The sequence below is a fragment of the Brachypodium distachyon genome, chromosome 1 (assembly GCF_000005505.3).
Source record: "Brachypodium distachyon strain Bd21 chromosome 1, Brachypodium_distachyon_v3.0, whole genome shotgun sequence".
Taxonomy (NCBI): domain Eukaryota; kingdom Viridiplantae; phylum Streptophyta; class Magnoliopsida; order Poales; family Poaceae; genus Brachypodium; species Brachypodium distachyon.
Genome location: NC_016131.3, coordinates 44,000,330 through 44,014,214, shown reverse-complemented (window position 1 = coordinate 44,014,214; position 13,885 = coordinate 44,000,330). Strand labels below are relative to the sequence as shown.

The following is a 13,885-nucleotide window of genomic DNA, read 5'->3' as shown; positions in this document are numbered from 1 at the left end:
AACTGAACTCAAACATTTAAGAATAATGCTACGTACAATTATCATTGGAAAACTTTAGCATGAACTATTTCTATATTCTCGAGGTAGATCTAGAAGTTGCTGAACTTTCTCTTTGATGCCCCGATTCGTTTTTTCCTAGAGCAAAGCATCGGTTCACTTGAAAGGAGATAACGTGGAGATACTTTACATCTGCCGAGTACAGCGATCGGTGTGTTTATCTATACCTATCTAAAAAATACGGACCGTTCCTTTCGCCGTCGTCGGTCAAACTTTTCAAAAAAATGTGGGCCCCCAAGATTGCATATATATTAGGCCTACTAAGCCGGCTGGCCCGTTACCTGCACCGAATTGGACTAGAACTCCGCGAGGGAATCTATCGTCAACGGGATCGTTAAGAGAGTCGGGCAACAGCTCCGAATCTGACGAGAAAAAGATCGCTCCACCGGAACACTAGGGAGTCAGAAGATGAGACCTGATCAGGAACCCATCGGGCAAGGAATCGAATCCACGGTCGTCCCCTCTGTGTCCCAGGCGCGGCCACACGGCTGGTCCCATCTTCCGTTTCCCAGCCATGGTCGTCTCCTCCTAGGGCTAAATTACACGAGGAGATGGCGAATTGTTAGAAAAACCTGATGAGACAAACTGCGAGAGAGAATGGTGGCGGCGCCTAGGACATAGTAGAGAGAACGAGAGATGATAGCCGAGTGTAGAATGGGAGATAGGAGAAGGCGCCTCAATGCCGTTCTTCTGTGAGCCAGACTGAGCAAGAGAGATGGCCAAACATGACAAGTTGATGAGTCATCGAGTCAGGGCTACTGGGCCAATTTTGCACTTGGTCTTTATTTATTTTTTACAGCAGGTTTCATCCGTTAATTCTTATTGCATCAAAGAGTCCACATATTATATAATAAAAATAATACTTATTTAATTAAAATATTAACTGGGCGAGCCATCGGGTATCCATGGGTATAAACCTATACCCATAACCTACCCATGACTAATCGCGCGAGCCATCGGGTATACCCATGGGCGTAAACGTTGACCCATATCCTACCCACTTGGGTCGGATATCCGCGGGCGAGTTGCCACATTTAATACTTGCCGGCCATATAAGACGGACTCCAGCCGCCACGTAGAGACAGGACTACGAGCAGTCAGATAGCCGAGAGGCCAACGATGTCAAGTCATCTGAACTGACCACAAGCCAGATCCGCCGAACAACTCGATCAAATAATTGGAAAAAAATTAGACGTGCACTGCCAGTTTATTAATTAGGATTGATTTAATCTAATATTGATAAGCTCCTTCAGAAAACAAGAAACATCAGAATATGCATACTCAACAAAATAATCAAATGTCTATACTCATAAACGAACATCAAGCTGCCAAAACATAAATTTGTTGCCGTTTCTAACTCTTTTGTTTTAACGGCTGAAGTGAGATGTTGGAGAGAACTAAAAAAATTAAGTGATTCCGTGTCAAAACTTCTTTGATCGGGTGATGTTACATAATTTTCAGAATAAAGTGTATTGTTCTATTTTGAGAGACTAGAGTATAGAGACACAGTCTTCCCAAGAAATCTTTTTTTAAAGGAATATTGAGAGATCGTTAAAGAAAAGCAAAGAAAGGTTTCGATGCATGTTTTGAATGTATCATTTTGTTGTTTCGCTGCAATGCACAGTCATTTCAGCTGGTCCAGGTCCTGAAGGAAACCAAGAGAAGATATACATGAAAACGGAAACCGTATTCTTCGTTATTTACCCCACGATAAAACAGGCTGGGCCCCACCAGATCGAAACAAATAGGGGGCATGGAAGTTTCCAATTATTTGGCGAAGCGTTTTCTCGCCCTCAAGTCGCCGACGCTTCACGTGGAAAAGCACGGGCGCGCCCCAGATCGGCTTGGCGAGCCAAATTTTTGGAGCACATCCAAACGACAGCCAAATCTCATGCCAAAAAATTGTAAGGTTAGTTTTGGTTGTAAAAGCAAACGCACCCGTCTCAAATGTAAGTGCTTTCTGGCTAAGCCTTGATAGCCGCCTAAAAAGCACACAGGAAAATCAAAGAAATGGATAGGCACGAGCCACTTTAACTCACAAACGCGTGCGGTGCCACGTAACCATCCAGTGGCACCTTACGGAGTTACGTGTCGGCACCGCCACAAACGCGCCCCCTGCTGCCCAGTACGGCACCATGGAATACTGACACGTCGGACGCTCCCCCATCGATACTCCCAATCAATGGGGATCCATGATGATAAGCTTCTTGCGCAAGTTCGAAGTTACCTTGCGGCCAATTACTCCGTGCAGAGCACGAGTTTAATTTACAATTCCTTTTTATTTAGCACGCGAAGATCCTCCGAACACAACTCGAGTTCATCATACACAACTATTTACACATACAGACATACCAGTACTCCTATATGCTAGCAGCAGCATGTACACGGATACACGGTACACTCTTGGTTCAGCGACACAGGGCTAGAATAGATGTGCAGTACAGAGAGTGACGAGAGACGGACTCACTTTATCACTAGTAGTTCTACACCAGCGTGGCGCAAGCGGACGTGGCAGGGTCGAACAGCGCGGGGAGCAGGTGCTTCCTCCCGTGCGCGCCGTTGGCGTTGTAGCTAGCGCCCGTGGCCGCGTCCACCAGCAGCCGGCCGGCGTACCCGGGGTACGCGCCCTTGCCGTACACCCCCGCGCACGCCGTGCACGCCTCGAGCGCGGCGCCTTTCTCGCCCTGGTAGAACCCGTCGCCGAACGGGTTGGTCACGGCCCCGGCCACCATGCTGGCCAGGTTGATCACCAGCCCGTCCATGCCCACGTCGCCGTTCGGCGGCGCCAGAGGGGGCCCCTGCGGCCCGTACGCCGGCTGGTGGAACGGCCACGCGCACTGCCCGGGGCACTGCGTCGCCGCGTTGCCCACCCACGCGTACGCCGTGGCCGTGGCCGTGCCCGTGCCGGCGTCCGAGAGCGCCCCGTGCCGCGCGCACCGGCTCGCGCAGAACCCCTCCACGGCCACGTCCTGCGCCGTGAGCACCAGCGCGATGCCGCCCTTGGCCGGCCGCGCCATGGCCGCGAGCCCCGGGAGCTGGGACAGCTTCAGGCTCTTCCCCTGCGAGCACGCCTCGTCGCTCACCTGGCCGGACAGGACCACCCGCGCGCTGATCTTGGACGCGTGCTCTCCGTTGTTCTTGTTCTTGCCGACGGACGCCGCTGCCGCCGCCTTGGAGAGGTACAGCTGGTGGATGCTGCTCCACCACTGGGAGACGGAAGGCGTCGCGGGGGTCGATGATGATGATGATGCGCCGGGCGAGGCGGAGAGGGAGAGGAGGAAGTCGGAGACGATGGCCTTCTGCGCCGCCGTGAAGCGGCCGTACCAGAGGATGGAGACGGGGATGTCCCCGCTCAGCACGGCGCCGTTGTGGTATGTCAGGAGGTTCGGCTGGGGCTGGACTAGGAACATGAGCTTCCTGGTCGTCACTGATGCCACTGCCATGTTTGTGGCCAGCGCCATTAGTACTAGCAGGAGGAGGAGGCTTTCCTTGGCCATTTGGGGAAGGAGATGGGGTTTAGATTTTGGAACGAGGTTTTGGGTGCGCATGTTTCGTATGGTGCGTTTTGTGTGTGTCTGTGTGTGTGAGGAGCATACGCAAGTGCAGAGCTGTTTATATAGGGGAACCCGGTGCGAAATGAGAATAATGTGCTTCAATCATCTTATTGTACACGCTGTTCCCTTGTTTTCCCCAAACAACCGTTTCCTTTGTTGAAAGAAGGTGTTATACAGATACACAGCTAGAATTTAAGGCGGTAGTAGTATTTGATTGTGTCACCTACGTTGAAAAACGGGAAAAAATTGTTACATAAACTTGCATATAATCAGATTAATTGTCGATTAGATTTTGACTTGTATAGTAAAATTACACTTTATATCAATGCGTATACAAATGGTACTCTTCTTTAATCCTCATATACCTATTACCTATAGATTCTTAAATGTACTCGTTGTCTCCTAATTACTCTCTAATTTTGCTTACCAGTTGCAATGTTTATTTACTAAAATTAGTTCATTTTATACTTATGTCGTTCTTAATTAAATCAATTGTGAGCAATTTTATGTAGTGTCTATTGTTCCCACAATGTGTATTTCGTAATTTTTTAATTTTTAATGTTTATGAGTGAGATATAGAGGCAATTTTAATTATTGGTTCGATCCCATCTAGTAGTGGCTAACAAAGTTGACTTTGAACATTACGGTCAACAATAGCATAGCAGTTATCCATTACTAGTCCTTTGGTCCATCAAGCAATATGCAATATGACTCCTACCAATCAGGCATTTACACTCTGTTTTGCAGTGAATCACCGATACACTGTTATACTCCATTTTTAAGTACATTTGCAGGCCTTCTGAGTTCACCCGATCATTTTTGCTATCTCTCGGTTGTGGGACACTTCAAAAATTCATATCAAATCACTCACTGAACTAGTTCACGGAAAAGTTTAGCTGGATCTTTAACATCACACTGAATCTAGTGCGACCAATTTCCCAAAAAGCCTACAGTCGTAGGAAAAAGGACGACATTATACTCCTTCCGTCCAACAAAAATGTTTCAAGTTTGTTAAAATTTGGATGTATCTAGACATTACTTAATGTATAGATGCATTTAAATTTAGTCAAAGTTGAGACATTTTTTGTTGGACAGAGCAAGTATAACACTTCAGTCACCTACGAATATAAACAGGGTGTTCAACTTTGATAAAATTAGTGCAACTTTTAACTTTACGTTACGTACATGGTGACTTGGAGACGAGTATAATTGGACATAAATGCAAAGCTTAGATACACAATGGAGGTTTGAAAAATCATATTCCATCTGATCCAAAATAAGCGTCGTTGACTTAGTACAACTCTAGTACAAAGTTGCACTAAATCATCAACACTTATTATGGATCGGAGGAAGTATCAATTAAACATAGATGACCTTGTGGGTTGTGGCATCCAACACAAATATGAAATATGTCCCACAAACCAATTTATGCTAACTGAGGAGTGAAGAATAAGTTTTATCCTTTCTTAGTTCTTACACATGTCACACACTATCAAAGCCTCTCCAAAATTAACAAAGATAGTACTGTACTGTTACTTTGAATTAGGACACGTAGGATGCCAATCAGTGCAGCTAAGCGAGCATGAGCATGAGGCAGTGGATTAGGATTAAAACATCTTCGATAGACATCTTAAACAAGATCCCTATCCCATTTCTAGGGACCCGAGCCAAAAAAACGTTTTTCAGCAATAACCCTATTTGAGTTTCTAAAGCAGGGAGTCTACTAAAAACACCCCTCGAGCCCTCCATCTCCACGTCAGCCTGCACGCTGCTCCTTCTACCTCTGCCGCCTCGCACGCCCCACTGCTCCCCCGCCGCCAAGCCGCGGCCGCGCCACATCCCGCCGCCTGCTTGCTCGTCCGCGACCCCTCCTCTACGTCACCGCCACCGGGCCGCCCCTCCGCGCCGTCGAGCCGCCCCTCTATGGCGCTGCTCTGGCCCTTCGCGCCGCAGAGCCGCTCCGCGTCGCCCCTCCGCTGGAAGCCCATTCACGCGAATCCATGGCGGCGTTGAAGCAGGCACGAAGGCTTGCCCCTTCTGTGGCGGCCGCGGCCATGGCCCGCTGCCCAGCGCGCCCAGTGCATCGTGGAGATCGGCGAGCTGCCCCCCCACCCTCTGCGATGCCCGGCTTGCCCAGTCCATGATATTGGGAGGAAGAAGGGGAAGAAATAGAAAGGGAAAAAATGACTAGTCACTGACGAAAAGATCCCACATGTCATAAAAAAAATTTAGGGGCTGTGGAACAGGGGCCATTGATGAAGACACTTGCTTTTTTTTAGACCCTAAAATTTAGAGAGTCCCTAAATGCAGTTTAGAGACCTGTTTCAGTGGCTACTGCCGAAGATGCTGGTAGAGCCTGCCAATCTTTTAACTACAGCATGCGCATAAGTGAAAGTCAACCAAGTAGGCCGGGCCACATATAGTTGGAGGGGGTGTCCTCATGATGATGATGATATCTTCGGAGATGAGAGACGGTGGCCTCCCACGAGCGCAGAAACTGGCTTTCCATCTCCTGGAATCGAGAGGTCCGTTGGAACTTTGGACTGGAGAAAGGAAAAAGTTGTTGCCGGAAATTGACGGATATGTCGCTCATACATGCATGCATTCGTGCGGTACGTGCAAGGATGGATGTACTCATGGGCAATCGCGATCCGCTCGTCCTATCGTGATGGACCAGCCGCTGGATCGATGCCCCTATCCGTCCTCCCCGTGAGAATGAGATGGAATTAAACGTGACATAATCTCTTTGGGGGATGCAGTGCTGAACAGTTGCCATTTTCCATTGATGAATGGGCAGAATGGCCCGTACGTTGCTGAATTTTCCATTTATATTATCTGGATGGGTGACCCCCTGCTCTGACTCGGTTCAAGGGAACTATTGGTGTCACTGTTTCATGTAAAGAATCGGAGCGTGGATGATAGGATTGGGATTGATACGACACTTTAGATATTCAGGACCTTAATTTACCTTAGCGACTAAACTGAAGCAATACTCAATTCAGCTTTTGTTGCTGCAGCTAGTGCTACAGAATAACAGTACCACTAGTTCAATATAGCTAGCCATTGTGATGATTGGTAGTAGAACGAGCCCCACAAGGCCACAAGTGCTAGCAAGAATCATGAGTGGCCCACCTGCCTAGCCACACAACCTGCAGGGATGGACAGATTGTCGACAAAGCAAGCAACTTGGCCAAAATACTACATCACCACACAGGCGGACGTGTCGGCGCCAGGCACCGGTGGCGAGGGAGCAGGAGCCTCTCCTCCCTTCGTTTGCAGCTGAAAACAACAACAAAGATGGTGCACGCCCCAGCCGGTTGAAGGGACACACACGTCGCCATTGAGATGGCGCTACACCAGCCTGTGCATGCACGCAGGCAAGCATCCCGAGATTCCATCATGAGTACGTGGCCATCGAGCCGAAAGCGACCACTATTCAAGTTCGCGCAGGGGAAGAGATCGTTTGATCGTCTGGACCCGGGTGTTCCCCTCCTTCCGTTCCATTTCAGTTTCTTGATTACTGTTCCGGATTTCCGGCAAGCAGTGCGTTACAGGAAGAGTATAATCATTAATCAAGCACGGTTCACGTCCAGCAGCGGTGTGCAGTGCGTCCAGCAGACCAAGTGTGCGCAAGAAAAAAAAAGTGCGTCCAGACCAAGGACATGGAAGGGTGTTGAAGGGTCTATTGATTAACAACAGGTGCTGTGCCCGTAACGCTGCTTGGCTAGCGGCGACGTCTAGTACGTATGTATGAGCACGACGGGACCCGGGCAGTGCCGATCGACCGTCGACGGCAGCTAGGTGCTAGCATGGGTCACGTGTAGTTGGCCTGCACGGCAAAAACCAGCCGGACGCGGGCCGAAGGGCGGCGACCTTCGTATATCGTCTCATCTGATCTGGGGTTCTGAGCCAGCATCTCTCCGCCGAATTCTGTCAGCGGGTGTGGGTCGGCGGGTGTCCGACTGTTCGTACTTCCTACTATGGAGTAGGTCGCTTCACGATTGTAGCAAGTTGCCACGTACCGGTTCAGGACTTGAGGCTGGCTCGCTGATCCTGAGGACCACCCGATCACGGGCGGATCAGCGCCGGGCTCGTACTCGCATCTCGCAGGCGGTGGGTGTGGCCGTATGCATGTTCCGGACTCATATTTGGGAAAAATATCCAAAAACTGTCAATATGGATATTTTGATCAAAAACAGTTCCAGCAGTATATCCATATTTGTTAAATACCCAATTTTTTTTAATAGCTATCCATGTTTTACCCCCCAATACTCAAATATGGGTATTCTAGACCAGAGTATCCAAAAGACCCAAATCCACAAATCCACCGGCGGGAACCAACTACCATGATTTTTCACGTTTTTCTCTCCTGTCCCTTCTGCTCCCGTCGCCCGCCGCCGGAAATCCCTCGCCTCCGGCGAGCTGCAGGTCGCCGGCCCCCTCCCCACTGCGCCTGGACCGCCGCCACCACCTCCCGACCACCCGCGCACTCCTCACCGCCCTCGCGCGCGCTCCCCAAACCCCGCCGGATGCCGCCGAGCTCGAGCAAGACGCCGGCCGCGGCCGCGGCCGTCTCGCGCGACGTTGCTGGCCCCGTCGCGGCCTCTGTCCGCCTTCCTGAGGCCTCCCGCACTGCCTCTTGCTCCTCCCCGCCCCTCCGTGCTCCCCTCCCCTCCCCGCGTAGGGCCCTGCAGCGGCGGCTAGGGCTCGCACCCCAGGCGGCCGGCGCCCCGCGCGCCCCTCCTCACCTGTTGCGCCTCCGGCCACTTTACCTCGCTGCCACTCACCTCCCTGCCGCCATCTTCCTACTTGCACGTCCCCCAGGACGCCCCTCGATCAGCCCGGCGAGGTGCAGCGGCTCCGGTCCGAGCTCTGCCCGCGGCGTCACTGCTTCCTCGCTATGACGCGCCGCCACGGCCTCCTCCTCGTCACGATGCACCGCCACTGCCTCCTCCGCCTAGCTCCTCCTCGCCGTTGCTCCACGATTGGGGGTCAATTTTGTGCTTGATGTGGGATCGATTTGGGACTGATTTGGGGAAGAGGAAGCTTAGCTCAATGACAGATGGGACCGTTATGATCTGGGTTTGCTGGAAAAGTCGGAGCCAATTTAGATACCTTTTCCTTAACCATGAACCCATAATGAATTTGGGTATTCAAAATATGGGCATACTGTTGGAGATGCTCTTAGCTCGTCCGAACCGTGCTTGTTGAAATTTTAGCCTCAGTTCATGCGTTTCTGCCAGCTCTCGTACAAACACCATCCCTAAGCTCTATTCTAACAATTGCAGCATGCTCTCCTTGTCTTCATCCGACGGAAGCATAGACCATGAGTCCATGGCTGCAAATAGCCGGCACTCAAGAAGGTAAAAAGAAAAAAGAAAAGTTGTCAGTTTTTAAGCAAAAGGTTTAAATCTAAATTGACGAATCAGAACGGTTGGATTAATATCTAGATCTTTATTTTATCCTTTTTTATCATCCATTTTGAATCTTAAAACACAAATCATATCCAACAGATCAACTTATCTCTAACTAAAAATCGGACACCTTTGATATAGGAAAACCGAAAAGAAAAATGACCTTGCTTGTACGCTTTCTATTCTACTCGTACTCCGTATCATATATAGTACTCTCTCCGATTCTAAATTGTTGTCGAGAATTACATGTACGTAGACGTTTTTTAAAAATAGATATATTCATATTTGGACAAATTTGAGTCAAAAATTTAGGATCGTGTGGACGGAGTATATGATGATCGTACGGCAACGCATCCTTTCTGTAAAGAGAATGAAAAAGAAAACGAAAAACAGCACCGTTACCACTTCTCCATTTCTGAGTCCCATCGTAGGAGGTACTGAGGGGCGGGCCAAGGCAAATCGTCCTTGTTGAGTACCCGCAAAAAAATAAAACGGCCACAGGCAGCGCATCCTCGAACAAGCTGGCGCTTGCACGTGCACCGCGTTTTTTCTATTGTGCCAGGCGGTGCACGGACACGGCAGTCGGCAGGTTTGCCGCTCCCGCTTGCATGCTCCGCGCCGGGGGAGCATGCAGTGGCACCGCCCGGCCTGCCGGCGCCCTTTGCTTCCCGTCATGCCCCGCGTGCATGATGCATACATGCCACGGCTCTGCGCTGGCCGCTGAACCGCGCGATATCCTGGTCGACGAACGCTGTTTCGGGAGGGGGAGGGAGACGCTGTCCCGGCCGCGACCCTCCTCGGGCTGACGCCGGATTTCTTTCGCGCGGCCCTCCGTGGATTAATTCGATCCAGAGGATTACAAGCCGCGAATTGCGAGTTTCGTCTTTCGTGTACGTACACCAGCTGCTCGATCCGGATCGAGCTTTACTTACACTGTCAACTTACGTTTCAAGTTGACAACGTGCACGTACCGTCTCATTCTTCAGTTGACTGGAGGTGTATTTCCCATACGATCCTGCGTGTGCGTGTGCGTGTGCGTGTGCTTCGGATGGCGAACCCTGGGCGGCCGACCATCCTCGTTGACTTCACTGAACAAACACTCCACAGCTCCACTCATGGGAATGGAGTCACGGTGCAGGCAACTGAACATGCGTGGCGGGGCAAACAGTGGATCAAGAGCTCGATCAAAATTTGACCGATCGAGCTGTCCCGGGCACATGCACGGAGTTTCACGATGCACGTTATGCAGCCTCGTTTCAACAACTGCATATAAATACCGCACGAGTGGCAACACAGCTGCTCACAATTCAGTCACAGCACTCGTGACCTCTGAGCCTCTGGATCTTGAGTCTTGAGACCGCCCGCTGCTTGCCTGCTTTGTGTACTCTAGCCAGTTCAGTAAAAATGGCTTCTTGTAACATGACGGGCGCGCAGGCGATCCTAACGGCAACGCTAGTAGTCCTGCTGAGCTTGACACGGCTCTCTCTTGGCGCACGACGCCTGCCCGAGCCGCTGCTGCAGATCACTCCAGTCGGCGACGAGCTCTCGTACCACGGAGGCTCCGTCCTCCGAGGCGATATCCACGTGTCCATTGTCTGGTACGGCCGATTCAAGCCGGCGCAGAGAGCCATCGTCGTCGACTTCATCCTCTCCCTGACGCCGCCGCCGTCGTCCACCCCTAACGCCGCCGCACCCTCAGCCGCGCAATGGTGGCGCACCATCGACGCATCCTACCTGTCCAAGCCCAATACCACGGCGACGCGCGTCCTTCTGGCCAACCAGGCCACCGACGAGCGGTACTCCCTTGGCAAGTCGCTGACTCTGGCCCAGATCTCCCAGCTCGCCGCGGCGGCGGCCGGAGCGCGCGCCAAGGAAGCCGGCGCCGGCGCCCTGGTGCTCGTGCTCACGGACCGGGACGTGGCAGTCGAGGGCTTCTGCAGAGCGCGCTGCGGCCTCCACGGCGCCGGGCCGGCATCGGCATCGGCATCGTCATACGCCTACGCGTGGGTGGGCGACGCCGAGCGCGCGTGCCCGGGGCAGTGCGCGTGGCCGTTCGCGAGACCGGCGTACGGGCCGGTCACGGATGACAACACGCCGCTGGAGCCGCCCAACGGGGACGTCGGCGCGGACGGCATCGTGGCGACGCTCGCCAGCGTTGTGGCCGGCGCCGTGACCAACCCGTTCGGCGACGGGTTCTACCAGGGCGACAAGGACGCGGCGCTCGAGGCCTGCACGGCGTGCGCGGGGGTGTTCGGGACCGGCGCGTACCCCGGGTACGCAGGGAAGGTGATGCTCGACGAGACCACCGGAGGCAGCTACAACGCGGTCGGCGTTAATGGCCGGAAGTACCTGCTCCCCGCCGTTTACGACCCGGCCAAGTCTGGGTGCTCCGTGCTGGTGTAGAGCGCACCTGTACGTCGGGGAAAAGTTTGGTCTAGCCTTGTGTTCGAAGGCTCGGAAAGGATTTTATGTACCCTTATAAATGTACAAATACACGTTACTTCAGTATGCTTTTGGTTTCGTTTCGTGAAACTTGCCTCATGCTAATACTATAAAACAACCGATAAATACAGAGTTCGGAATTTTTTTTAGCTCGCAATATGTTTGTACGTATATTATGCGTATACGTTGTACTGATTGATTCAAGCCGCTGGTAGCCTTCTTGCTTCACGTCGTGTTCCCGTTTTAGTATACTTCCTGATCTTCAATAAATACTGCTCCCTCCGTTTCATATTAAGTTTACTAAAATTTGTTCAAATATAAATGTATCTATAATCTATATTCAAAAATGTTTAGATACACGCAGTGGCTATCTCCCATCTGGTCCTTGCAAATGCTATCATTGTTATTAGGTCATCCACAAATTGTTATTAGGTCATTCCCAAATTGTTGTTTGGTCAACGTAAATTTGGCTCTTAATTGTGTTTCTGAGTAACTAATAATAAAAAAGAACCAATTTTTTTTGTGAAGTGTCAAATTCTAGAGTCGGGTAAAATTCAGCTAAAAATCTACTTTTTTTTTACCACGTTGCACCGTCGCAAGTGCTAACTAATATCTAGAGTCAGTTTTAATTACACAAATCATCCGCTCATTGCAGGCACAAACATGGTGCTTTAGCTTTTGGGAAGACACTTGTTCTCGACAACAATTAGAGTAAATGGTGTCAAAACTTGTTGTTCTCGACAACAATTAAAGTAAATGGTGTCAAAACTCGATGGCACAAGTGCGTAAAAGTACGGCGTGTACGCCGGCCTTATAGCGAGGGTTGCCGTACACTTGGACAAGTTGACGCGTCGATATTTTTTGGATAGGTTCGGTCAACCCTGCGGGTACGACCTAGTCCTATGTTAGGAGAGGCTTCGAGGAAATCGTTAGCCAATGTGTTTCGGGTCGATCGAGGTTCCCCGAATCACTTAGCGAGAAGTCGAAAGGGGCCGCCTCGTACTTGGGCCGAACGAGGCTTCCCAATTAGCGAGGCCGAGATACCCTTAGAACTCTAACCCGATTCCCTCTCCTTCGGGCTCGGGCCGAACGAGGCTTCCCGAGATCTAGAAACTAGAGCTCCTCTCAAAGAGGCTGTCTAGCCCTCTTCCCTTGATTTTATTCAAGTTGAGAGTGAATGGTACATGCCTCCATGGGGAGGTATTTATAGCCTAGCGGTCCATGACAAAAAACCATGGCTACCCTTGAAGGAGAGAGAAAAGTGGGAGAAAATGGTAAAAGTAATTTCTTGGTTCATAACTTTTGTGTGCACCAAGTGAGAAAAGTGGGACTTGGTTCATGGTGCACCATGGACTAAGGGTCCCCTCCTCACACCTTTCTTACCCCTACTCAAGCTCAATTCTCATTTTGACCATGGCATGAGAGGCTTGACTTGTTGACTTGTCTTTCCTTGTCATGTAGGATTAACCACGTCACGTTGGCGCCTTAACTCGTGCTGAGAAAAGTTAACTTAGTCGTCGTCTCGTAGGATTTACGGCCCGGCGCATATAAGGGTTTATTGTACTACAACAATAGCCCCCTTGAGCGGGAGGCATTGTGAATGCCTTCGGGTCAACCATCGTGAGAGACTCCTGAGTTCTTCCTTGGTGAGAGGCTGAGGTACTTTGGTGGCTTTCCTGCAAAAGAGGAGCCTTTGAGATGTTCCGGGGAAATTCTATGCCTTCGGCGATCTTCTTTGCAGAAATCAGATTTCGAGGGGTATTTTAGCAAAAATCGGGACCCTAGGAGCCTCTCTGCGAGAAAACCGGTGTCCCAAAGGACTATTTTGCCAAATCAGGGACCCCGAGGGTCTCCCTAAAATTTCCGAGGACTTGACTGCAATTTTCCCAAGTTTCTGGGGTTCTTTGCAATTTTCCCGAACCCAGCCGGCCGCACACGCGCTGGCGCGAACTGGGCCAGCGCTTGGGCCGGCGCCTTTGGGTGAGCAGTATTCCTCTTCCCTTTTTCTTCTTTTTTTAACTTGGGCTGATTTTGGGCCTTTTTTGGGCCGTGGCCCAGCCGAGCCTGGTACCGGTTCGCCCTGTGTTATGAAGATGGACGGCCGGGAGGGCTCCTCATCCCTATATCGGACGGATGGGAGGTCGTCTTCCTCCTTGGTACAGGAGGGAGGGACCGTTGCCTCCCTTTCGCCTTTAGCAGGCGCCCGGTCGTCACCGGAGGTGACGCCGACGCGGCCGGGACGTCGGCCCGTGGGGGAGGCGCCCTCCTTTGGCTAGGCCAGCCCCCTTTTGGGGAAAGTTGATGCTCCCCTTGCCCATTCTTCCCCCTCCCTTGTCTTGTTGCACTGTGACCAAGGACGGTGAGGTGTCGACCTCGGGTTGGCCGGCGCGGACGCCAAGGGTGCCCTTGAGGCCTATA

General features: G+C 51.3%; 2 protein-coding genes across 2 annotated transcripts; one reads left to right on the top strand and one right to left on the bottom strand.

Moving 5' to 3' along the window:
• Positions 1-2,295: 2,295 nt before the first annotated feature.
• On the bottom strand, positions 2,296-3,659 carry LOC100841712 (protein EXORDIUM). The gene has a single exon (XM_003564025.4). The coding sequence runs from the start codon at positions 3,603-3,605 to the stop codon at positions 2,541-2,543; it is 1,065 nt and encodes a 354-aa protein (XP_003564073.1). The 5' UTR covers positions 3,606-3,659; the 3' UTR covers positions 2,296-2,540.
• Positions 3,660-10,333: 6,674 nt separating this feature from the next.
• On the top strand, positions 10,334-11,616 carry LOC100843924 (protein EXORDIUM-like 1). Its single transcript, XM_003560859.4, has one exon. It carries the CDS (start codon positions 10,430-10,432, stop codon positions 11,426-11,428), a length of 999 nt encoding a protein of 332 aa, XP_003560907.1. The 5' UTR covers positions 10,334-10,429; the 3' UTR covers positions 11,429-11,616.
• The last annotated feature ends 2,269 nt before the right edge of the window (positions 11,617-13,885 follow it).